At 48.3% G+C, this 26,789-nt stretch overlaps 1 protein-coding gene across 2 annotated transcripts; it reads right to left on the bottom strand.

The window, feature by feature from the left end:
• Positions 1 to 469: 469 nt before the first annotated feature.
• rnps1 (RNA binding protein S1, serine-rich domain) lies at positions 470 to 26,054 on the bottom strand. Of its 2 annotated transcripts, none has more exons than XM_038819633.1 (7): positions 25,918 to 26,054; positions 18,915 to 19,070; positions 17,618 to 17,797; positions 7,820 to 7,922; positions 6,352 to 6,505; positions 1,502 to 1,643; positions 470 to 1,288 (listed from the first exon to the last, which is right to left on the bottom strand). In XM_038819633.1, coding segments are annotated over exons 1-7 (843 nt in total). In that variant the 5' UTR covers positions 25,920 to 26,054; the 3' UTR covers positions 470 to 1,182. The 2 variants fall into 2 exon arrangements, with proteins under 2 accessions (XP_038675561.1, XP_038675562.1); XM_038819634.1 differs by having other exon boundaries at positions 17,618 to 17,791.
• Positions 26,055 to 26,789: the final 735 nt, after the last annotated feature.

The raw sequence follows: 26,789 nt of genomic DNA, 5'->3' as shown, positions 1-26,789 counted from the left end.
TTACTTCTTGGCAGTACTGACCACTCTATCAATCACTTTACTGATTGAAAATGGGCTGCTTTACATTGATCATGGCTTTTTTTTGTGGAAAAGATATACCTGGTTAATTTTCCACATTGTTCAATATATATGTGTCAACGTCATAAGAACAGTTTAACAAGCTTTGATGCACAGGTCTTCAGCATCATCACTGGGCTGTTGTTAGGGCCTTTACTGTGCCCTGTGCATTTAAGCACTCTGAAATACAAACTTATTGGAATGCAAATAAAAAATACATAGCTTAAAAGAGTCTTGCTGTGACTCTTTACTAGGGTAAACACCCAAAACACAAATACTGGACACCTCGCTGAGGCATATGTTCACTTCAAACAGCTCATCAGCACTAGATTTGTTGGGACCGTTTGCGGGATTATCTTTGCATGTATTATTGCCAGTTCCTTGTGTAATAAAACCCTCACTGACTATCATATAATGATCCTGGGTTTATTGAAGTACAGAAATTATACACAAAAATGGTATAAATACAGTAAAGGATCCAACTAAAAAAAACAATACAAAAATCCAGAGCAATTGGACAGGGTTACTGCTCAATACTCAAAGCTCCTGCAGAATGTTGCCGTCCATTAATAAAATCTCACATTTGAACCCAAACATTACCTCTCATTTCATTTCTTACATGGATTGGATAAATGGAGCAAAGTTCAAACCAGTCCATTGCATTGACAGGACAGTGTAACTCAAGAGTAGCACCTACTTCATCTCGACAATGCTGTGTTTGTTATGAGGCCAATCTGACAGAGGGACTCTACACTACCATCAACGGTACCAATGAAAACATTAGGTATCGTCCTGATAATGATCATAACTCGATGCCTGGACAGTGTTCCGTATCTGCCCACATTTAATATACAGGCGTAGTGATGATTCACTCTCACAGTCTTGGGTTATCCTCCTGCCTTCTATTCCCCACCCTATCCCAAACACACACGCATTATGTGCAAACATGTAAAATACAGAATTTTTCCCCTTGTTCACCCACCCACCTAATTATGGAACTGAAGTAAAACACAACCTGAACAGAGTAAGAGACGGACGGGAAAAGTTCATTAAATTTCCGATGTACTTTTGAGCTCCATTTCAAGGCTTCGACTGGGGACAGAATCCCCTGAGATTTCACAGTCTTTATCGTGAGGAGTTTGAGCTGGACCTGCTGCGGTGGCGCCGCCGTCCTGGTGATCGCGACCGTGATCGTCTGCGGACTGGTGACCGTCTGCGAGGTGACCGAGACCTGCGGCAGGAGACAAGTATTAGATCAGATCTGTATCTCCCACACAACAACCTGTGTTGAAACAGGGTGGCAAACCCATGCCTGGGCCAGAAAACCATGCACTGCACTGGTCCCGGTCATGCAGCCCCCAGTCATGTGCTTAAAAATCAACCCCCCCCCCCCCCCCCCTCAACCAAAGAATAATGCTATTCAAACAGCAATCTTGTAACTAACCTTCTCCTCATTCGTGGTGGGGTTCTGCGCCACATGGGAGGAGGTGGTGGCATCCTACGTGGTGGCGTGATCCGCCGTGTCATAGGCCTGGGTCGAGGAGCCAACACGGCAGTCGCTGTTATTTCCTGGCCATCTATCTGACCTGCACATAACAAAAACTGGTTAAATGCAGACAGACAAGAGTCCATTGCAATCAGACCGAGATGCAATCATATTTATACAACATGCTTCAGACAGTGAGTTACTGCGAGAGAACTTCTGCAACTGCACAGGACTGCCTATATTTTATTTTTTAAGGAGCTACTGGGTCATGTAACTGGTGAGGAAATATTTTGGATAACAGATACTTATTTGAAGGAAAACAAAGTTACCTTGGCCATGTGCTGTAGCATTTGCACTGATGGGGCAGCTTCCGTGATGGGCAAAGTATGAGGATTTGTCAGATAGGTGAAAGCAAAATCCTGACATACCAACCACTGTATCCTCCACCGTGAAGCTCTAGTAGCCAAAATACTGCCACCAGAATTAGCTTCCGTATTAGCAGCATGGTAGCACAGTAGCACTATTTTTTAAAATATTTTTTTTTTATAAATTTAGATTAGCCAATTAGTTTTTTCCAATTAAGGGGCAATTTAGTGTGGCCAATCCACCTACTCTGCACATTTTTGGGTTGTGGGGGCGAAACCCACGCAGACACGGGGAGAACGTGCAAACTCCACACGGACAGTGACCCAGAGCCGGGATTCGAACCTGGGACCTCAGCGCCGTGAGGCGGTTGTGCTAACCACTAGGCCACCGTGCTGCCCACACAGTAGCACTATTGCTTCACAGCTTCGATCCTCGGCTTGGGTCACTATCTGTGCGGACGGAGTCTGCACGTTCTCCCTGTGTCTGCATGGGTTTCTTCAGGGTGCGTGGTTTTCTCCCACGTGATGAAAGATGAGCAGCTAGGTGAATTGGACATTCTGAATTTGCCCTCAAGTGTACCCGAAAACACGCCGTAGTGTGGCAACTGGGGGATTTTCACAGCAAGTTCATTGTAAGCCTACTTGTGACACTAATAAAGATTATTTAAGACAAGCCGTGAAATCGGGAATTACATAAAATCACAGCCATTGAAATCACATTTGTTCACTATTGTGTGTGCAGATATGGAGGTCCAGCATCAGAGTTTACTGATACACACTGAGGTGCGATGGTTATCGTGGGGGAAGATTCACTCCCATGTTCATGAGCTCTGGAGGGAACTGAGTTTTCAACAATGCATGAACATAAAGAGTTACTATCTGATCATTACTGGTGGGCTAAGCTTGTATATGTTGCCGACATTTTGAGCCGTCTGAATGAAAATGAAATGAAAAATGAAAATGAATGAGCTGAGTACTAAAATTCGAGGGAAGAACAAGACGTTCCTGACTAAACTTCACGGCCTTAGGTCAAAACTGGGCCTTTTGCAAGAGGCAGTGGCAGGGGATTCACTTGAAATGTTTCCATTAACACGTCAACAGCTGTCAAGGTGCAGTCTCATACTCCCAACATCTCAAAACGCTGCAAGAGAAATTTGAATACAGTAGTCCCCCTTTATAACGCGGGTGTTGGGGTCCAAGACCCCCACCCGCGTTGTAACCGAGCCGCGGATATCCATGATGGGGGTTTTAAATTTATTTAAAAATCTATGCTAGCGCTTCCCATTGAGTGTCTACGGGGGGGGGGGGGGGGGGGGGGGGGGGAGAGGTCAGACCCCCGTAGACTCACAATGGGAAGCGCTAGCATAGATTTTAAATAAATTTAAAACCCCCATCGTGGATCCAATTAAAATTTCAGCGGCCGGCTCACTTTGATCCGGAGAGAAGCTGCTCTCAGTGAAATAATCAGCCGGCCGCTGAAATTGACACTGCCCGCTGCTCTCTCCCTCCAATCCAACTTTTAAGTTTTAATGTTTCTGATTGGAGGGAGAGAGCAGCCGGCAGTGTCAATTTCTTTTTTTTTCCTCCGGCTTGCCCCCTCTCCCCCCACATCCTCCAACTAGACCCCTCTCCCCCCACACCCTCCGGCTCACCCCCTCTAACCCCCCCAACACCCTCCGGCTCGCCCCCGCAGGGGGGTCTCCCCACACCCGCAGGGGGGTCTCCCCCACACCCGCAGGGGGGGTCCCCCCCACACCCGCAGGGGGGTCCCCCCCCACACCCGCAGGGGGGGTCCCCCCCCCACCCCCCGCAGGGGGGGGGTCCCCCCCCACACCCGCAGGGGGGGGGGTCCCCCCCCCACACCCGCAGGGGGGGGGCCCCCCCCACACCCGCAGGGGGGTCCCCCCCCCCCTCCTCTCCCCCCCCAACACCCGCCCCCCTCCTCTCCCCCCCCCCCAACACCCGCCCCCCTCCTCTCCCCCCCCCAACACCCGCCCCCCCTCCTCTCCCCCCCCAACACCCGCCCCCTCCTCTCCCCCAACACCCGCCGCCCTCCTCCCCCCCCCAACACCCGCCTCCCCTCCTCCCCAACACCCGCCCCCCCTCCTCTCCCCCCCCAACACCCGCCCCCCCTCCTCTCCCCCCCCAACACCCCGCCCCCCTCCTCTTCCCCCCAACACCCGCCCGACCTCCTCTCCCCCCCCAACACCCCCCCCCCCCCCCCCCCCCCCCAACACCCGCCCCCCTCCCCTCCCCCCCCAACACCCGCCCCCCTCCTCTCCCCCCCCAACACCCGCCCCCCTCCTCTCCCCCCCAACACCCGCCCCCCCTCCTTCCCCCCCCAACACCCGCCCCCCCTCCTCTCCCCCCCAACACCCGCCCCCCCTCCTCTCCCCCCCAACACCCGCCCCCCCCTCCTCTCCCCCCACACCCCCCCCCCTCCTCTCCCCCCCAACACCCGCCCCCCCTCCTCTCCCCCCCAACACCCGCCCCCCCCATCATCTCCCCCCCAACACCCACCCCCCCAACACCCCCCCCCAACACCCGACCCCCCCACACCCCCCTCCAACACCCCGCCCCCCCTCTTCTCCCCCCCCAACACCCGCCCCCCCTCTTCTCCCCCCCCAACACCCGCCCCCCCCTCTTCTCCCCCCCCCCTTCTCCCCCCCAACACCCCCTCCTCTCCCCCCCACACCCCCCTCCTCTCTTCTCCCCCCCCTCTTCTCCCCCCCCTCTTCTCCCCCCCCTTCTCTCCCCCCCTCCCCTCCTCCCCCCTCCCCCTCTTCTCCCCCCCTTCCTTCCCCCCCCTCCCCCCCTTCCCCCCTCTTCTCCCCCCCCTCTTCTCCACTCCCCCTCTTCTCCCCCCCAACACCCGCCCCCCCTCTTCTCTTCTCCCCCCCAACACCCGCCCCCTCCCTTCTCCCCCACAACACCCGCCCCCTCCCTTCTCCCCCCCCCAACACCCGCCCCCTCCCTTCTCCCCCCCCCCCAACACCCGCCCCCTCCCTTCTCCCCTCCCTTCTCCCCCCCCAACACCCGCCCCCTCCCTTCTCCCCTCCCCCCCCCAACACCCACCCCCTCCCTTCTCCCCCCCCCCCCAACACCCGCCCCCTCCCTTCCCCCCCCCCCCCCAACACCCGCCCCCTCCCTTCTCCCCCCCCCCCAACACCCCCCCCCCCCCCCCCCCGGCAGTGTCAATTTCAGCGGCCAGCTGATTGTTTCAGTGAGAGCAGCTTCCCTCTCTGGATCAACGTGAGCCGGCCGCTGAAATTGACACTGCCCGCTGCTCTCTCCCTCCAATCCAACTTTAAGTTTTAATGTTTGTGATTGGAGGGGAGAGCAGCCGGCAGTGTCAGTTTCAGCGGACGGCTCACTTTGATCCGGAGAGGGAAACTGCTCTCCCACTGAAACAATCAGCTGGCCGCTGAAATTGACACTGCCGGCTGCTCTCTCCCTCTAATCAGAAACATTAAAACTTAAAAGTTGGATTGGAGGGAGAGAGCAGCGGGCAGTGTCAATTTCAGCGGCGGGCTGATTATTTCAGTGAGAGCAGCTTCCTTCTCCGGAGCCGGCTGCTGAAATTGACACAACTGACAGTTGGGGTCCATCAGCCCCCCCGCGGTATATCGCGAACCGCGGTATTGCGGAGCGCGGTATAACGGGGGACTACTGTACTACTTCCCCTCTAGAAATGTGGAAGACTATGACTGGGTACATGATCCACTTTATTCTTCTTCATCATAAAAGCTGACATTAAAAGAAAAAGAGGAATATGCAGAGCTGTGGGAGGATCGCACAATGAAGTTTGGAGAGGTGTCTTTGGATGTGTTTTGGCTGACTGTGGCACATGACTATCCGGCCATTTCCAACACCATACCTCTAAGAGCTTGCATTTTCAACACTGGCATACATAAAAAAAACAGGAGGGAGGGCTCATCAGCGGAGCAAGCTTTGGAGCTGGCTCTCTCATCAATTCCCTCCTGGATCAAAAGGCTCTGTGCACACCAGCAGCCCCAGCTTTCCCACTAAACCGGTTGCTATTAACTCAACTTTGCGTTTTGCTCTGTCCATAAATTTCAATTGTTCTGATCCATTGAATTTCAATTGTATGGCGCAAGCCTCTCTAGTAAGACCATAACCATTGTAAATTAAGTAAATGCGATGTTTATGAGCAATCAATTCAGCTGAAAAATATGGGTGTGCCATGAAATTGTTTGTCTTAGTGAAGTGCACTGTTACTGAAAAGATTGGGAACCACTGGCATAGGGTGTTGGTGAGACCACATCTGGAGTACTGAGAACACTTTTGGTCTCCTTACACAAGGATAAAATTGCATTAGCAGCTCAGAGAAGGCTTACTTGACTAATTCCTCAGATGACTGCTAACCCATTGCTGCTGTGTTAAAGCCACAAAGTGGAGTTGTGTCCCTGCATTAGCTGTTACCTCCGTCCATATGCTTCAGAGCCTTCTCTGTATCATCCGGGTTCTCAAACTCAACGTAAGCATAGCCCTTGGACAGGTGGGGGTGTGAGCGGTCCAACGGCATGTCGATCAGCTTGATCTTCCCGTATGTAGAGAAGATCTCCATGATGTGCTCCTGTGGCAGAGAAAGAGCGACAGTCATGGCCTGCAGCACCAGAGAACAGAGCTGAGTGGGACATTCATTCACCCCACAACTTGTACACATACATCATTCTTAATGTAATAAAACATTACAAGTGTTTCACAGAAGCGTTATAAAACAAAATCTGACAGAGTTACAAAGAAATATTAGGAGACATAAGCAAAAGCGTGGTCAGCTTTAAGGAGCATTTTAGAGAGGCAGAGAAATGTAGAAGGAATACCAGAGCTTAGGCCCTAGAACGCTGAATGCTCGTTCACCTTTGCTAGAACAATTAGCATCAGAGATGAGGAAGAACCCAGAATTAGACAATTGCAGATATCTCAAGAGGGCCGCAGGGCTGGAGGAGATTAGAGAGACAGAGAGAGGTGAGACCATGGAGGGATTTGAAAATAAAGACTCAAATTTTAAAATCGAGGCATTGCTGGGCTGGGAGCCGATGAGATTCAGGTTGAATACAACTTCCCAACGGAGTTGAGGGATGGCATCGCTGGGGAGTGGAACACTTTCCATTTCAAACATCTGGTGCATCAAGCACTCCCATATAAAGCTTCCTTTACCAGTGTCCAAATCCCACAAGAATAGCCCTTACAGGAGGGCACCCAAACTACAGCCAAGAGGCCCAAGACCTCACCATCCTGCGGACAAACCAAGCATCTACTGTACTTGCATTACCTTCTCACTGCTCTGCCCTACTTTGTGAGTCCAGAGTTTGGTTCAGCAACATTCATTTCCATTCCATCATTAGAGGATAAATCCTAAATCAGTTAGATAAGATCTGTTGATATCTACAAGAATACAGATTTACCCGATACACATGGTCAAATACCTGCTGAAATCTAAACTCTTCCATGTCTCCAACAATGGCTTTCTATTGCCTCTATTTCCCTCACCTTCACACTTCCCTCTCCCATTCCAGCTACCACACTTAAACTTCTACAATGCTTTCCCTTCTTTTTTGAACTGTTCACTCCCCTCCTAACTTTTGTTGCATGTTGTGGTGCCCACATGCAGATACAATGTAGCAGTGTCAACACATGGCACCAAGGGGAAGCTAGGTCATTGCCCAGCATGGAGGGAGGCACTTATTTCAAAATGCAGGCACAAACAATACAACTCATTCAAGCGTAAAATCCTGGCAGAGGAAGTTCTTCGATCCACGTCAACCTGCACTGTGTAGACCAGAGCCACAGGGTCCCAGTGCCCTCTCCTTCAAAAATCCCAATAGCTCCATTCATTCAAGGCTGCAGTTCACCTCAGATTGATGTACAATCATAGTTTGACCATCACCTTGGTCACGTTCCTGGTCAGCCTGCCGATGTGTACTTTGGTCGGTCTGGGAGTCGGACTTCTTTTCTTTCTTTCCTTGTCATCTCGTTTTGGGGATTTAGATCTGAAAGTGTAACAAACATTAGCTTATATCTACACCTGGAGTAGATCACAGTTTACTGCAAAGAATGCCTTTGATGGTCGAGTCCAATTCATTGCCTGATGCACTTTAAGCAAAATAAATTAACAGCACCAGTAGACCATATGGCCCCTCGAGCCAATATTCATTAAGATCGTGGCTCATCTTCAACCTCAACTCTGGAGTTAGGTACATTGCATACTGCTGTTCAAACTGAGAACAAGGCAGATCAGCTTGAAAAGCTTCCCCAGAGCTGCCTATTGCCTGACTGTTCTGCCAGTGCAGACAGAAAATTTGATGTTACACCTTTGGGGCAGCACAGTAGCATAGTGGTTAGCATCAATGCTTCACAGCTCCAGGGTCCCAGTTTCGGTTCCCGGCTGGGTCACTGTCTGTGCGGAGTCTGCACGTCCTCCCCGTGTGTGCGTGGGTTTCCTCCGGGTGCTCCGGTTTCCTCCCACAGTCCAAAGATGTGCGGGTTAGGTGGATTGGCCATGCTAAATTGCCCGTAGTGTCCTAGTAAAAGTAAGGTTAAGGGGGAAGTTGTTGGGTTGCGGGTATAGGGTGGATATGTGAGTTTGAGTAGGGTGATCATTGCTCGGCACAACATCGAGGGCCGAAGGGCCTGTTCTGTGCTGTACTGTTCTAAATCTAAACCTGTGATGGGGTTGGTCATCACTGTCAAAGGTCAGAGCTAGGCAACTGATGGTGACCAAGACTCATGTCAACGTCTCCAGAAGAGAAGAAAGGTGGAAAAGATTTAATTGAAGACAGTTCAAATAAACAGACATGTCGTCACCAATCATCTAAACTCCAATAAGCTCCAAATGCCTTGTTTAAAGCTTCATATGCATGTCAATGGGGCTGGGAAGGAGACTTGGGCACCAGTATGATAGAGCACCCTACATGAAGGAAAATGTACAAACTCATAACAAATGAAGATATCATATTGCATGAAAATTCTACTTAATATCCTGGAAGATGTCCACTGGACAGGCTTTCCCCAAATCCATTCAGTTTGGAGAGGTGTTGGAGAGCAGGCTGCAAACCTCACAGCTCTCCCATGATAACCAGTGATCCAGCATGGGTTGATTCAGAGCACATCAGCGGCAAGCCGGTGCCTGCCACTCCTCCTCAGGAAGCTGGTGTCTTCACAGCCCCTCAGCAAACATACACAAAGGAATGGTGAAATAAATGCTGATCGAATAGGAAATGCAGGGTAACTGCTTGAGAAAACATCAGCTTACGTGTCCCCCTCTCCCCCATATGTAGCATCACTGACAGAGAACAAAATATTCCCACTGATTCTGGGCATTCAGTTTAACCAGCTCAGTATATGCTGTACAAAATACTGTGCTAATAAAATGGAACATCAAATCCAGATCATATTGAATTCTTAAATAAAGCAAGCAGAAACCATGTACACCCACTACAGCAAAACCCCACGTGAATGTTAGATCTGGGATATGAGTTTGATGAAAGAATAAATGAGGGTATGCACGTGTCATTCTTTAGGGTGGCACGTTGGCACAGTGGTTAGCACTGCTGCCTCACAGCATTAAAGACCCGGGATTGATCCTAGCCCCGGGTTACTGTCCATGTGGAGTTTGCAAATTCTCCCTGTGTCTCTTAAATTGGTTAATTAATAGAAAGCAAAGAGTGGGGATTAATGGGTGTTTCTCTGTTTGGCAATCAGTAGCTAGTGGTGTCCCTCAGGGATCCGTGTTGGGCCCACAATTGTTCACAATTTACATAGATGATTTGGAGTTGGGGACCAAGGGCAATGTGTCCAAGTTTGCAGATGACACTAAGATGAGTGGTAAAGCGAAAAGTGCAGAGGATACTGGAAGTCTGCAGAGGGATTTGGATAGGTTAAGTGAATGGCCGAGGGTCTGGCAGATGGAATACAATGTTGACAAATGTGAGGTTATCCATTTTGGTAGGAATAACAGCAAATGGGATTATTATTTAAACGATAAAATATTAAAGCATGCCGCTGTTCAGAGAGACTTGGGTGTGCTAGTGCATGAGTCACAGAAGGTTGGTTTACAAGTGCAACAGGTGATTAAGAAGGCAAATGGAATTTTGTCCTTCATTGCTAGAGGGATGGAGTTTAAGACTAGGGAGGTTATGTTGCAATTGTATAAGGTGTTAGTGAGGCCACACCTGGAGTATTGTGTTCAGTTTTGGTCTCCTTACTTGAGAAAGGACGTACTGGCGCTGGAGGGTATGCAGAGGAGATTCACTAGGTTAATCCCAGAGCTGAAGGGGTTGGATTATGAGGAGAGGTTAAGTAGACTGGGACTGTACTCATTGGAATTTAGAAGGATGAGGGGGGAAATTATGAAGGGAATAGATAGGATAGATGCGGGCAGGTTGTTTCCACTGGCGGGTGACAGCAGAACTAGGGGACATAGCCTCAAAATAAGGGGAAGTAGATTTAGGACTGTTTAGGAGGAACTTCTTCACCCAAAGGGTTGTGAATCTATGGAATTCCTTGCCCAGTGAAGCAGTTGAGGCTCCTTCATTACATGTTTTTACGGTAAAGATAGATAGTTTTTTGAAGAATAAAGGGATTAAGGCAGGGGTGGGCAAACTTTTCCGTGCAAGGGCCACATTCAGAAATTCACAATTCACAAAGGGCCGCATAGTATATTAAGTAAAATATTTACTTCACCCGGTTATGATTCTGGGCGCCTCATATAGAACATAGAACAGTACAGCACAGAACAGGCCCTTCGGCCCTCGACGTTGTGCCGAGCAATGATCACCCTACTCAAGTCAACGTATCCACCCTATACCAGTAAGTAACCCAACAGCCCCCCCCCCCCCCCATTAACCGTAAAAAAAATTTTTAAAAAAATAAAAAAAAATTTTTGTAAAAAAAAAAAAAAAAATTTTTTTTTTTTTTTTTTTAATGACTTGGTGGGCCGCAGAAATACCTAGTTTGCCCACCCCTGGATTAAGGGTTATGGTGTTCGGGCCGGAAAGTGGAGCTGAGTCCACAAACGATCAGCCATGATCTAATTGAATGGCGGAGCAGGCTCGAGGGGCCAGATGGCCTACTCCTGCTCCTAGTTCTTATGTCTCCGTGGGTCTCACCCCCACACCCCAACGAAGTGCAGTGTAGGTGAATTGGCCATGCTAAATTGCCCCTTAATTGGGGAAAAAAGAATTGGGTACTCTAAATTTATACCAAAAAAAACAAGTGTCATTCTTCACCAAGGCAGAGATTTCCTTTAACAGTTTTTAACTATTTGTTTTTGACACCAAAACCTTTTGTTTTGGTGCGTTTAATAACACATTGAGCTAAAACTGTATATGAAAACATTGTGGATTTCAAAAGCAAAACACTGGATGCTGGAAGTCCAAATTAAAACAGAAAAAGCTGAAAATGCTCAGCAAGTCAGACAGAATCTGTGGAAAGAGAAGTAATTAACTTCTCAGGTCAATGGCCCTTTCTCAGAACTGGAAATATAGATGTAACAGGTTTCAGCAGATACAGCGGCTGGTTCCTCTGGAAGCTGGAGAACAAAATGGATTGTCTGTGATTGAGGGAAGGCAGGAGAGATTAAATCTTAAACATTCATTCCCTCCACGATTAGCATAAAGTGGCAGCGGTGTGTACACAACTCACAAAGTCTCCTTTGACAGCACCTTCCAAACCCATGACCTTGATCATCTAAAAGGGAGCTAGTGCAAGGCAATCTGTAATCAGACCATCCTACTTGGGAATATTGCTGTCCCTTTCCTGGTGCTGGGTCAAAATCTTAGAATCCCTCCCTCACTGCCAGCACTGGGGGGCACCTATACATGAACTGTAGCAGTTCAAGGCGGCAGCTCACCCCCACCTCTCAAGACAATTAGGGATAAATGCTGGCCTTGCCAGCGATGCCCACATCCCATTAATGAAAGAAAGAAGTGGCAAAAGTGATGAGGGTGCAAGGCAAAAGTAGATGGTAGTGGACAAGGTGAAGAGACAAACCAAAAAAGAACCAATGTGTCCAAGAGGAACAGCAGAATCATCATCATTAGCTGCCGCCTCCCAGAAAATGGAGTCAGAGGTTACAATCTTAAATTGTGAACTCAGCGGACAGTCAAAACGTATCAAACCAAAAGTTTTTTTTAAAAAGTATTGTATTCCACAGATTTTCAACATATTTACAATTTGTAACAAACCCACAAACCTCCCAACCCATTAGGCCCAACCCCCCCTCCCCCAGCAATCAATGGTAACCAACTCCCCAAAATACAAAATAAACAAACCCCAAATATTGTGCAACCCATCACTCTTCCTCCACCGCCCCCCCCCCCCCCCCCCCTTGTGCGAATTTCACCTTTTCCAAGGCCAAAACCTTCAAGCAGGACCCCCTGCCACATAGGGTGACAAAACTGATCTCCGCCCCAACAAGCCCCAACTGTGACTAATCAGCAAAGCAAAGGCTAAAACATCTTCCCCCACACCCCACCTGCAGCTCTGGCCAGTCCAACACTCCGAATATGGCTTCCAGGGGACCGGGCTCCACCGCCACATGTAGAACCCCCGAAATGGTGCTGAACCCTGACCTCCAAAACCCTTTCCAGCTTCGGGCAGGACCAAAACATTTCACAGGGTCCCTCCAACATCGCTCAGACATCCCCCCACCACTTCGAACAGCTGGCTCATCCTAGACTTTGCAAGGTGCGCCATATACACTGCCATCAGCCCCAGCCTCGCACACTAGGTCGAGGCATTTATCCTCCGCAGGACCTCACACCATTGACCCTCCTCCAGTGTCTCCACCAACTCCTTTTTTTTTTAGCGTACCCAATTATTATTTTTTTCCCCCAATTAAGGGGCAATTTATGTGACCAATCCACCGGACCTGCACATCTTTCTGTTGTGGAGGTGAAACCCACGCAGACACAGGGAGAATGTGCACACCAGCTCTTCCTCCCACTGCACCTTAACCCCTTCCATGGACACCCCATCCTCCTCCCAACAAAATCCTGCCCACCCTCCCTGCCCAAATAAACGAGGAGATCAGCCTGTCCACCCGCCCTAAAAAAAGACCTTGGACAAAAAGAACAGCAGGCACTGAAGCAGAAACCAAGAATCGCTGCAAAATATTACATCTTTACTGCCGGTACCCATACCGCCAACAACAGAGGGAGATTGTCCCACCTCAGCAAGTCAGCCTTCATTCCTCCCCACCAAGCTAGTGAAATTGAACTTCCGGAGCTCTATACCCAATCCCGAGCCACCTTTGCCCCCAAATACCTAAAGTGAGACGCTGCCAGACGGAATGGCAGCAACCCCCCCCCCCCCCCCCATACAATACTCACTTCCCAGATTCAATTTGCACCCTGAAAATGTCCCAAATCTCTCAAGCAACGCCATTAAGCTCCCCACTGAAGAGCTCGGTTCCAAAATATACAACAAGTCATCAGCATACAAGGACACCCAATGCTCCACCCCCTCATTATCCCCTTCTACAATCCCGAGCTGCTCTGTGCAATGGCCGATGGCTCTGTAGCCAATGCAGATGGGAGGAGGGAAAGAGATGGACGGACATGGGGCATGCCTGCCTCGTACCCCAGAGCAATGCAAAGTACCTTGAATTCATATTATCTGTGCACACGCTCGCCATCAGCTCCTTGTACAACAGCTGCATCCACGCCACAAACTCAAATTTCGGCTCAATACTAAATTTCTCCAACACAGCCATCAAATAACTCTACTCCACCCGATCAAACAGGTTTTCTACTACAAACGGCATCACCACCTCCATCTCCTTTCCCTCTTCCGGAGAAAGCACCACATTCAATAGCCTCCTCACATTTGAGGTCAAACGGTCTTCCCTTTACGAATTCCGTCTGGTCCACCCCGATCACCTTTGGAAGGCATCCCTCTAATCTTAAAGCCAGCACCTCTGCCAGTAGAGACGCAATGGGCAGCACGGTGGCTGGCACTGCTGTCTCAGCTCCAGCGAGCTGGGTTCAATTCCAACCTTAGGTGACTGTGTGGAGTTTGCACTTTCTCCCGTGTGTGCGTGGGTTTCCTCTGGGTGCTCTGTTTTCCTCGTACAGCCCAAATGTGTGTAGGTTAGATGGACTGGCCATGCTATATTGCCCCTTAGTGTTCAAAAGTTGGTGGGGTTATGGGAATAGGGTGGAGTCGTGGGTCTAAGTAGGGTGCTAGTTCCATGGGCTGGTGCAGACTTGATGGGCCGAATTGCCTTTCTGCACTGTAGGGATTCTATTTTATTCTATATGGGTCTGTACAACCCACACTCCCACCGGATCCTTGTCCTTCTTAAGCAATAAGGTGGAGGTCTGCCCCACCTTTTGAGGTAAGACATCCCTGTCCATCGCGTTCCCACATCCCCACCATCGCACGGCAAACCAGCCTATCCTTAAACAGTTTATAAAATTAGGCCAAAAACCCATCTGGCCCTGCTGCCTTCCCTACCTGCACCCTGCCGATTGGCCACCTTCACTTCCTCCACTCCCACCGGCTTCCTCCAGCCCTGCCCTCTCCACCTCTCCCACCTCGGGCTCACTAACCCACCCAGAAACCCCCTCATCTCCCGCTTATCCACTGGTGCTCAAACTTATAAGAGTCCCTATAAAAACTCCTCAAACACCTTATTAATCTGTTCCGGAACCACCATCGCACCCCCCCCCCCCCCCCCCCCCCCCCCCACCACCCCCCCCACCCCCCCCCCCCCCACCCCACCCCCCCACCCCCCCCCCCCACCCCCCCCCCCACCCACCACCCCCCCCCCGTCTCGTCCCGCACCCAAACTATCTCCCTCGTCGCAGCCCCCCCTACAAAGCTGACCTGCCGCATACGCCCTGCCTTCTCCCCATACTAATAAACAGACCCCCTTGTCTTTCTCAACCGCCGTACCACTTTCCCCGTGCAGGAGAGGTCAAATCTCGCCTGCAACTCTGCTCTATTTGCCAGGAGTTCCGGTCCCCCACGTACCTCCCATCCACCCCCAAAATCTCTTCTACCAACTGTCGGTGCTCCTCCCTCTCCTCCCTAGCCACCTTGGCCTTAAACAAGATCACCTGCCCCTTACCACCACCTTTAGAGCCTCCCAAACAACCAACGGCAAAACCTCCCCCATGCAATTGAACCCCACATACTCCTCAATCACCATCCCTATCTTGTCACAGAAGCTCCGGTCCACATCAACCCCACATCCATCTGCCACCCTGACTTCTGGGCTGCCCCCTTCTCCAATACCATGTCCATCCACGTACGGAGCGTGATCCAAGATCACAATTGCCGAATACTCCTAACACCGGCCAACAGTGCCTTTCACACCACAAATAGTCAATCCTTGAGAACACCTTGAGCACTGGGGAGAAAAACAAATATTCCCAGTCCCTCGGGTGTAAAAGTCTCCACAGGTCTAACCCCCCAATCTTCCTCAATAGCCGAGCCAACGCCTTTGCAGCCCTAACACCCCCTCCCCCTCTCTCTCTCCCCCCCCCCCCCCCCAAATAAATCTGGCAAATCAGCCCTGCAAACTCACTTGTACAATCAAAGAATCGAAGAAGGAAACAATACGGCATAGGTGAACCCATTTAGCCCATCAGATCAGGGTCAACTCTTTGAAAGAGCTAGCCAATTAGTCCGAGCTAGCCAATTAGTCCCAGTCCCCTGATGTTCTCCAGAACCCTGTAAGTGTTTCAACCTCTGGTATTTAAGCAATTTATTTCTGAAAACTACGACTGAATCTGCTTCCCTTCCAGGAAGGGCAGACATTCCAGATCAAACAACTCTGTGTTTCCCTTCATGCCGCCTCTGGTTCTTTGTATGGCTTCTTCACAGCTGAGGGCCAACAACTCTCCTCAGATTACACATCAAATCAGTTATATAATTAACACGTTAGAAATTAACTAGTTTGAGGGCAACACGGTGGCACAGTGGTTAGCATTGCTGCCTACGGCGCTGAGGACCTGGGTTTGATCCCGGCTCTGGGTCACTGTCCGTGTGGAGTTTGTCCGTGGGTCACTGTCCGTGTGGAGTTTGCACATTCTCCCCGTGTCTGTGTGGGTTTCACCCCCACAACAAAGATGTGCAGGATAGGTGGATTGGCCACGCTAAATTGCCCCTTAATTGGAAAAAATAATTGGGTACTCTAAATTTATGGGGGGAAAAAAAGAAATTAACTAGTTCTTGTGGGCCGCATGGCGGCGCTGTGGTTAGCACTGCTGCCTCATGGTGCCGAGGTCCCAGGTTCGATTCCAGCTCTGGGTCACTGTCCGTATGGAGTTTGTACATTCTCCCCGTGTTTGTGTGGGTTTCACCCCCACAACCCAAAGATGTGTAGGGTAAGTGAATTGGCCATGCTAAATTGCCTCTTAATTGGAAAAAAAGGAATTGGGCACTCATTTATATTTATATTTTAAAAAATAAATTAACTAGCTCTTTAACAGAACAAGGAGTGATCCCGTGGTCAACTTTACAAATTCACTCTCAGGATGTACACTTTGCTGCGAAGGCTGCCCTTTAATTCCCATCCCTAGTTTCCGGGGTGGTGGTGAGCCATAGAATTCCATTCGGCCCATCGTGTCTGAACCGATCCTCTGAGAGAAGTCTTACAACACCAGATTAAAGTCCAACAGATTTGTTTTGAAACAAACCTGTTGGTCCAATGTCAGCATCTCCACATCATGGATCCTCTGAAAGTTACCTCTCCAGGATTTTGGTGGGAGGACCACGTCGTCAGTACATTCGGATAACACCACGAGGACAGAAAAAGAGGATAAATCTGGAACCAAATGCAATGCTACCTGAAAGATGGAGTTCCATGTATAGTTCAAAGTTCATGGAACTGGAAAAATAAATTTTCATAGTAACAGGTTAGCTAACTGGTGCACGACAGACCGTTTAAGACCTGGCATCATGGTTGAAAGTAAAGATAAGTTCCACGGTTTAGGACAGTTCAGACATGTATTCAAATGATGAGTGTGCTGATCAGGTGTTTCAATATGTGTCAGCGATGGCTTCCCACCTTAACTTTTAATTAGAAGTACGCCCCTCAAAAACATTACCCGTATAAACCTAACCTTTTGCCTAAAAGATGAGCCTCAAAAATTCTGTTTTTATGGGAGTTTATGCTCTATTTTAGAGGAAAGTTAAGAGTAGTAATATAAAGTAAATATGGAGTAATATAAAGGCCCAGACTGGATAAGGAGGGCAGGTTACCTGCTCGGAAGGATATTAATAAACAACTAAAACAAAAATAAAATACTGCAGATGCTGGAAGTCTGAAATAAAACAAAGTGCTGGAAATACTCAATAGGTCGGGGGCAGCATCTGTGGAAAGAAACATTCAGATCAATGACCCTGACTCCACAGATGCTGTCTGCCCTGTTGAGTATTTCCAGCATTTCCTCTTTTTGTTACATTATGAACCAGTTGGGATTTTATAACAATCCAACAGCTTCATGGTCACTTTTACTGAATAGCCCATTGGTAGATTTTTTAAAAACTAAACTCAAATTTCCAAATGGCAATTGCGGGGATTTGAACTCATGTTTTCTGATTTTGTAGTTTAATCACAGCCGGAAGACCAAGTCCATACCGGAAGTCTGAACAAGATCTGTTTGTTGCGCCAAAGACCAAGTTTTACTGACTTGCTTGGGACAGCTTTGGTTGCATGGGCTTTTACTGTACTCACTTTGAACGAGTGCGCCTCCTGTTAGTGTGTCTGCGCCGGGATGGGCTTGGAGATCCGGAGGAAGTGCTGGAACTGGAGCTACGGGAGCTGCTGGAACTTCCAGAGCGACTGGAGGCAGAGGATGAGCTCGATCCACTGCTGGAGGCAGAGGTGGAACTGGATCCCGAACTGGAGCTAGAACTAAAGATATGACAGAGACAATTACCAAAAGAGAGGGAAGCATCAATGCAAACAGCAGATAAGCCCAGGATCCAGGCTGATCAATGCCCTTCACATCTCAACACAAGAGCAGAATCACATTTTATTTAGTCACGTCCAACTTTCGTAGATACACACTTGACTTTCCGATCTCAGTCATGTGCACTGCTCTCTATTCAATGCTCCAAGCATACAGCGTAAAAGCAAGACTCTCTGGCTGACATCAGTCTGCTGCATACTAGATGGCAAAGTATGTCACTAAAGTAAACTGAACCTGGTTTTGCTGCCAGAACCTTTCTGGATAGATGTACCATGCAGATGAAGCCACAGAGACCAGCAGTTTTGTGGTTTATCACACAATGTTCCAAGTTACCTGATCTTAGCCTGTGATAATAAACAGCGGCTGGAGTGAAAACTCTGGCTCATTTTGCCCCTGACATTATAGTAATGCCCCAAAGGCTCTCTGAGCTGTGGCTCACAATAAATCGCATCTCCTTAATATCCAAGCTCTTTGCATACAATGAATTGACCACTGAAAGACGGTCATTATTGTTTGGCAGGTAAATGTAATTCTACAGCATGAAGAGCCACATACAACAAAATAAAAGAGTAGTGCACCTGCTGTTGTCATTGAGAGAGAAAAGCTGCCTAGGACTCAGGAGAACTCCCAGCTTTTTGACAGCGCAATAGGCCGCTAGAAGTGACTTGTTTTACCTTTAATCCAAAGGACAACACCTCCAACAATGCAACATTCAATTGTTACAGGACTGGAGCATCTGCTTAGATATGCGCTCAAGTCGCCGATCCTGGGCTGGAATTGCAGCCCGGCCCGCTATAATGTCAGTAAGTATGAACGGCATTTAAAAAATATCATGCTCATACTGCAAGAAACCATTGAACCACCGATGGATTTTTTACAAAGAATTTAGGTTAGCATATTGGTGCACATACACACTGCTGCTCCATGCAAGCTATATCCCACACTTGAGCCCTTCCTGCCCAAGGGAAAAAAAATTAAAATCTCATATAGGCCCCAGCTCTATGTAGCAGTGGCCTACATGATTGTATTTGGTCCCCAGCCCATCCACTCCCCCTGTACCTAGTGCTGCTGCTTCCAGTTGAGGCACTCCTCCTCTTGCGCGTCTTATCACGACCTCGTTCTTTCTCACTTGACTCCTTAATGCTGGATTTCTCTTTGTTCCTGTCTTTGGATTTCTCTTGTGTGTGTTCTTTACGCTTGGTTGGTGAAGGAGCCCTGTTCAGAGAAAAAAAAGAGAGAATTTCAGGAATTACTGAGTATAAGAGAACAAGGAGCTGTCAACAATTACGGCCCCAAGCAAATGGGGTGTGTGTGAAAGAACAACCCATAACTCTGCACAAGATGGAGAAAAGCACCTTATTCAGACCTGAAATTAGATCAGGCTAACAACATAGAAACAGCTCCTTCAGAATCAAAGAGAAAATAACAGTGCAGACAAGTCTCTTGTCTTTCAGGCACTGACTGACTTATGTATTTCTAGCATTTCCTATTTTTGCAGCACAAAGGAACAAGAGGCCATTCAGACCCTCATTCCCGTTCTGCAATTCAATTAGGTTGTGGCTGGTCTCCACATCCAAGAAGTTTGACTGAACAGTGGATATAGAAGTAACAATGGCTCATGAACCCTAACACTCAACACTTGCCCACTTTCTTGAAAATCCTACTCTGGTTATATCCTTTCCACCCCAGTAACTCTCCAGTATACTGTGATGCGCTCACCGTGGTTTACTTTTCTTTTAATCATACAGATTGGTACCAGATTAAATTAGATTTTTATGCTGATGCTCAATACTACCAGTGCAAATCCTTTGAAGCAATTCACCAAGTCATAGAAAGTCCAGGGTAGGTGGATTGGCCGTGCACTCTAAATTTATTTTTAAAAAGGCAAAACCAGCTGGTCACAGACAACAATAATTCTCCACCACACTGCCAGTTTCTGTAGTTATCTGACTGATCATTCACTGAAGCTCTGCCATGCAATGTCCACATGTGCTCTGTTCCATAAGTCATAGGTTACAAGCCATCAAATCTTGTCACCATCAACACGATCCTTTACTGCAGATCCACCCAACTGATAATCAACATTCTCCTTCCACTATGTATTCTGACAATGAGAGCGTGCAAAGGCTTGACAGCACAGATAGAGGCTCCAATCAGAGTTTACACGCGCTCCCCTCACAATCAGTGTAATGCCTGGTAACAGAACAAATTTCCTTCCGAGTTCAATTTAACTTTGGCCTTAGCTTCTAGTTAGCAGCACAGCTGCATTGTCCCTCCAACAATTTTTTTTTTTTAAATTGTTCATTCTGGGATTGTGGGCATCACTGGCTAAGCCTGTTTTTATTGCCCATCCCTAATTGCTCTAGAGGATGGTGGTGATGAACTATCTTCTAGGACCACTGTAGTCCATGTACTGTAGGTACATTCACAGAGACGTTAGGGAGGGAGTTCCAGCCTCACAGCACCGAGGACCCGGGTTCGGTCCCGACCCCAGGTCACTGTCAATGTGGAGTCTGCACATTTTCCCTATGTCTGCATGGGTCTCACCCACAACTAAGGTGTGCAGGGTAGGTGAATTGGCCACGCTAAATTGCCCCTTAATTGGAAAAATTAAGAAAGGGAGGGAGTGCCAGGAGTTTGAGCCAGCAACAGTCAGAATGGTGTGCGACTTGAAGAGGAACTTCAAGGTGGTGGTGTTCCTGTGAATCTGCTGTCTTTGTCCTTTTAGGTGGTAGTTATCAGCTTGAAATGTGCGGTCACCAAGTCTTGGTGAATTTTTAAAAATAAATTTAGAGTGCCCAATTCTTTATTTTTCCCAATTAAGGGGCAGATCTTTTTGGGTTGTGGGGTTGCGATCCACACAGGTATGGGGAGAATGTGCAAACTCCACACAGTCAGTGATCCAGGGCCAGGATGGAACCCGGGCCCTCGGTGACATAAGACAGCAGTGCTAACCACTGAACCACAATGCCGCCCTGACTTGGTGAGTTGTTACACTGCACGCTGTGACTGATGAGAATGAAGATCACCAGCAAATTACCACAGTGGCAGTAGCAACAGTAAATGCAGTTTGACATGAGCAGATCATCTCAGACAGAAACAATAAGATGTTAAGGAACTATCATTCCAAGTGAAGATCCCACATTTTCAGGAATTGGGGGATTTGCAAGCGGCCAGACCCGGAGAAACACGGGGCTGAAGGAGATTGCAGAGATAGTAAGGGATTTGAATGCATGGATGAGAACTTTAAATTTGAAATAACAATAAACTCGAGTCAATGTAGTTCAGCAAGGACAAGGTGATGAAAGCCTGCACAAAATGGCCACCACATAATATCATTTCTATGACTTGGTGATTTGCTTCAAAAGATTAGATAGGGTTGATATAAACACAAGTCTTTCTATCCTTCTCAAGGGCAATCACAAGTCAGAAAGGGCTCAGCTTTATCACATGTCCCAGCATCAGGGTTGATGTTACATAGCAAGGAAGGCCTGGATTCAGCATCAGTTCAGCCAGAATACTAAACAAATCAAAAATGAAATAGGTGCTTCTATTGACCTTTGTGGCAGAGTTGGGAGAGTGAAGGAAAGACACCAAGTGTCCCCATTTCTGATCACTGGTGGACATAAACATTTCCAAGCAAGAAGAGCAGGGAGTTCTCCCTGGTGCTCTAAAGAGCGATACCGAATCGAATCGTTAACTATGTTTCTCTCATGCGGCACATGGTGCGGTGGTTAGCACTGGGCCCGAGATCACTGTCCCTGTGGAGCTTGCACATTTTCCCCATGTCTGCATGGGTCTCACCCCCACAACCCAAAAATGTGCAGGGTAGGTGAATTGGCCATGCTAAATTACCACTTAATTGGAAAAAAAAAGAATTGGGCACTCTAAATTTATTTTTAAAAATTCATCACCATAGAATCCCTACAGTGCAGGAGGCCATTTGGCTCATTGAGTCTGCACCGACCCTCCGAAAGAGCAACCTACCCAGGCCCACTCCCCACCCCACCTTTGGATACAAAAGGGCAATTTAGCATGGCCAATCCACCTAACCTGCACATCTTTGGACTGTGGGAGGAAACCAGAGCACCAAGAGAAAGCCCATGCAGGCACATGGAGCACGAGCAAACTCCATTCAGTCACCCATGGTCAGAATCGAACCTGGGACCCTGGCGCTGTGAGGCAGCAGTACTAACCTCTGTGACGTCATGCTGCCCATGTTGCTGCTTGTGGGAGCTTGCTGAGTGCAAACTGACTACCGAGTTTCCTACATTATAGCAGTGGCAACACTTCAAAAAGTACTTTATTGGCTGTATTTGGGACATCCTAAGATCATGGAAGGTGCTTATAAAAGCTAATTTCAACACCAATAACTTATCACTGTCAATAACTCCTGCCGAGGAGTGAATATGCGTGGACACCAGCCCAGAGCATGCTTAGGTGCTCAAATCACCCAGTGCTAATCATTGAATTCTAGAACGGTTAGAATACTTGAGGCCATTCAGTTTTGTGTGTCCATGCTGGCTCACTGCTGGAAGACCTCACCTGCCCCCCCCCCCCGCCCCACCCCACCCCCACCCCCACAGCTTTGCATGGTTTTCCCGTCAGATAAGTATCCAATTCCCTTTTTAAAGTCACAATTGAATCTTCCCCCATCACCCTCTCGGGCATTTAGCCCCTGATCTCATTACAGTCTTGATTGGCATATAGACAAAGTAGCAAGCTCAAGGGGAGAGGTGAGCGTCCATCCTTAACATCAAAGCAGCATTTGACCAAGTATGGCAAGGATACCGAGCAAAACTGGAGTCAATGAGAATCAGGGGTGAAACTCTCCACTCACTGGAGTCATACCTAGCACAAAGGAAGGTGGCTGTGGCTATTGGAGGTCAATCATCTCAGTCCCAGGACATCACTGCAGGAGCTCCTCAGGGTAGTGTCCTAGGCCCAACCATCTTCAGCTGCTTCAATGACCTTCCCTCCATCATTAGCTCAGAAATGGTGAGTTTTTTGTCTTTGTTGGATTTTTCCATTTGAAAGTGTTAAAATTATAAATGCCTTAATAAAATAATTTCTTTATCTAAAAAAATAAGCAGGGGCAGCAATGTGGCGCAGTGGGTAGCACTGCTGCCTCACGGCACTGAGGTCCCAGGTTCAATCCTGGCTCTGGGTCACTGCCCGTGTTTGCATGGGTTTTGCCCCCACAACCCAAATATGTGCAGGTTAGGTGGATTGGCCACACTAATTTGGCCCTCAATTGAAAAAAAAATTGGGTACTCTAAATTGTTTTAAAAATAAGCTTCAGCACCATTTGTGACCCCTCAAGACACTGAAGCAGGCCATGCCTATACGCAGCAAGACCTGGACAATATCCAGACTTGGACTGATAAGTGGCGAGTAACATTCACACCACACAAGTGCCAGACAATCACCAGCACCAACAAGAAAAAAATCTAACCAATGCCTTGCCATTCAATGGCATTGCCATTGCTGAATCCCCATGTCAGCATCCTGGGGTTATCAATGACTAGAAACTGAACTGAATCAGCCATATAAATACCATGGTTACAAGAGCAGATAAGAGACTGGGAATTCTGCAAATACTCATTTCCTGACTCCTCAAAGCCTGACCACCATCTACAAGGCAGAAATCAGGAGTATGATAGAACAGTCTCCACTTTCTTAGATGAGTGCAGCTCCAAAAACACAAGAAGCTGGATATCACGCTGGGAAAAGTGGCCCACTTGATTGGCATCCCATTCATCACCTTCAACACCATTCCTTTACAACCAACACACAATGTCAGCAGCACCTATAGGATGCACGACAGCAACTCACCAAGGCGCCTTCAAAAGCACCTTCCAAACCCATGACCTCTGCCACCTAGAAGGATAAGGGCAATAGATGCAGGGGAACACGGCAACTTCAAGCCCCCCTCCAAACCACACACCACCCTGACTTGGAAGTATAATGTCATTCCTTCACTATCACTGGGTCAAAATCCTGAAACTTTCTTTCCTAACAGCGCTGTGGATGTTCCCAAAACACATGGACTGCAGTAGTTCAGGTCAGCAGCTCACAGGGCAAAACAGTGGCCCAGTGGTTAGCACTGTGGCCTCACAGCACCGAGGCCCCAGCTTCAATCCCAGCTCTGGGTCACTGTCCGTGTGGAGTTTGCACATTCTCCCATGTTTATGTGGGTTTCGCCCCCACAACCCAAAGATGTGCAGGGTAGGTGGATTGGCCACACTAAATTGCCCCTTAATTGGAAAGAATGAATTGGGTACTCAAAATTTATTTTTAAAAACATCAGCAGCTCATCACCTTCTCAAAGGCAATTAGGAATAAGAAATAAATGTTAATGCAGCCAACAGCATCCGCATCCCACATATAAAAATCAACCATCTAAAAACATTTTTCATATAACCTGTGCCAATAAAACTTAAATAATAATTGGGTATACAATTTATTTTAAATGACTACATCCACATGTCTGTTCTTGAACTCCATAAATTGTACGCTATGGTTTATACTGCCTCTCTTCATTCTTACCAAAATGTATCACTTCAAACTTTCCTGCATTACCACCTCGTGCCAATATTTAGCCCATCCAATGTTTCAATTGCCTTCCTTTCATTATGACTCCAATAGCTCTTCTTTAGTAAAGACTGATGCAAAGTACTTATTTAGTATCTCAGCTATACCCTGCCTCCTAAATGTCTCATTTTTGGTCCCAGTGGCCAAATTCCTTTGTTAACTATCCTTTCAATATTTAATGCCCATAGAAAATTTTTGCATTTCATTTCTTTCTTTTTAAATTTAGCATACCCATTTTTTCCCCAATTAAGGGGCAATTTAGCATGACCAATCCACCCAACCTGCACATCTTTGGGTTGTGTGGGGTGAGACCCATGGAGGCAAAGGGAGAATGTGCAAACTCCGCAGTGACCCGGGGCCGGAATCAAACCTGGGTCATCGGCGCCCTGAGCAGCAGTGCTAACTACTGCCCCTTAATTGAATGCCACCCTTTGCATTCCATTTCTGATAGCTGCCAGTCACTTCTCATACCTTCGATTTGCTTAATTCCTTTTTCATTTCCTCATTGAACTTTGTTAGTCTGATTCTCATTTGTATTATCAACCTGATATTTGCCATTTACCCAATTTTTCTGCTTCCTTCTCGTGCCCTTGTTAGCTCCAGATTTGACTATTCCATCACAGTACTGGTTGGTCTCGCCGTGTACCCTCACTAACCTATGCTCCCTGTGTCTTAACTCACAAAGTCGTACTGTTATATTTTGATTTAGCATACTCCTGTGAAGTGTCTCGAGATGTTTCATTATCTTAAAGGTGTTATACAGATACAGGTCATCATTCCTCTTACGTCATTAGCGTTAGTCATCCAGGGTACTCTGCTGTCTGCCCTACTGAACTGCCCCCCACCCAACGAACCACCCCACCTCATGGGAATGTACCTTAACTACACCCGAATCATCTCCTATATAATTACAGTATTGGTTGGCAATCTTGGATTGCAATTTGCCCAGGCTCATTTGCCATTCGCATTTCATTGAAGTTAACCATTCCTATTTAGTCTTTTTTTAAATTTTTGATTAGTCTTTGCCCTTTTCCATAGTTAATCTAAAGGCTATACTATATTCATTCGTCCTGACACGACCAATCTCATGGCCCAGAACCAAGCCCACTCACTATTAAGGGTACAGGTGGAGGGTGGATATTTGGGGGGAGGGGTAGTCAGTTAAGGTGGGTGGAAACAACCCCCACGACCAGTCAATGGGGTTGGGGGGGAATGGCTCAAGCCCGGCAAATGGGCCACTCAGCAGTCCCGGTTTCCCCTCCCCCATCCAAACAAGTCAATAGGATTCATTCGCTAGGCCTCAGGCTCCGTTCTACACCGAGATTCTATTCCTGTACAAAGGAGCATTCATCCGTCTACAGGCGTCACAGTGCAGCGACCGCGAGCCACCCCAAGCGTGGCGAGACGACCCCCGCTGCAGACGGGCGGCCCCCGGCCCCGATGGACACGGATTCCCCCATCCACTCACATTCCGCTCTCTCCGTTCGCACTCTGCGCTGCTCGGGCCCGCAAACCGTCCCGCTCACTCCGCGTCACCCATCGCGCGCTGCGTCCTGACGCACGACGCCTGCTATACCGCCGGCGAGCAGCAGAGGGACCCCGCAAACCGTCCCGCTCACTCCGCGTCACCCATCGCGCGCACGCGCGCAGCGTCCTGACGCACGACGCCTGCTATACCGCCGGCGAGCAGCAGAGGGAGCGGGAGCGCCGTCCGCTTTGCAGGCGGGCGCAGCGCAGGGTATAACGAGACATTGGGCCAAAAGGGAACAGGACACAGTTTGTGGGGGGAGGGACTTGTTCCAGTAATACTATGGAATCTTTTCCATCCACCTGAGAAGTCACATCATAATCTCTGATCTGGAAACGACACCTCCAATATTGCAACACTCCTTCAGTACTGCACAGTCCAGATACTGGAATGCACTGTGCGGTTGCTCCCATACCCACATGTCTGTTCTTGGCCTGCTGCAATGTTCCAGTGAAGCGCAACGCAAACTGGAGGAACCAAATCCCATCTTCCGGTTAGCCACGCTACAGCCTTCCGGCCTGAACATCGAATTCAACAACTTCAGATGATCAGCCCCACCTCGACCCATTTGTTTTCATTTCATTTTAACTGTCTTTTACCATTTCTTTCTTAATATACATTTTATTTCCCCCCCCCCCATCTTATCCACCTTTCCGGCACCTTTCTACTCTTTGCTTCCGTCTTCCCCTCCCCCCACACCCACAGTTCATCCTCTGATGTTAGTTTCCCTGTTGTTTGACCTTTCACATCTTTTGTTCTCTCTGGGGACTGCCATTAACACTCGTTCCCCTAGGTTTCTGTGGCCATTAGCA

This window comes from Scyliorhinus canicula, chromosome 15 (assembly GCF_902713615.1).
Source record: "Scyliorhinus canicula chromosome 15, sScyCan1.1, whole genome shotgun sequence".
NCBI lineage: Eukaryota > Metazoa > Chordata > Chondrichthyes > Carcharhiniformes > Scyliorhinidae > Scyliorhinus > Scyliorhinus canicula.
This window is presented reverse-complemented; position numbering and strand designations above follow the sequence as displayed.

What these genes read in the sequence shown, in the direction of transcription:
- rnps1 (XM_038819633.1), bottom strand. An exon ending in ACTGGAAGCAGCAGCACTAG is followed by an intron (nt 17,798 to 18,914) that starts GTACAGGGGGAG and finishes TCATATCTTTAG; the next exon opens with TTCTAGCTCCAGTTCGGGAT. An exon ending in TCTGAAGCATATGGACGGAG is followed by an intron (nt 1,644 to 6,351) that starts GTAACAGCTAAT and finishes TGTTATGTGCAG; the next exon opens with GTCAGATAGATGGCCAGGAA.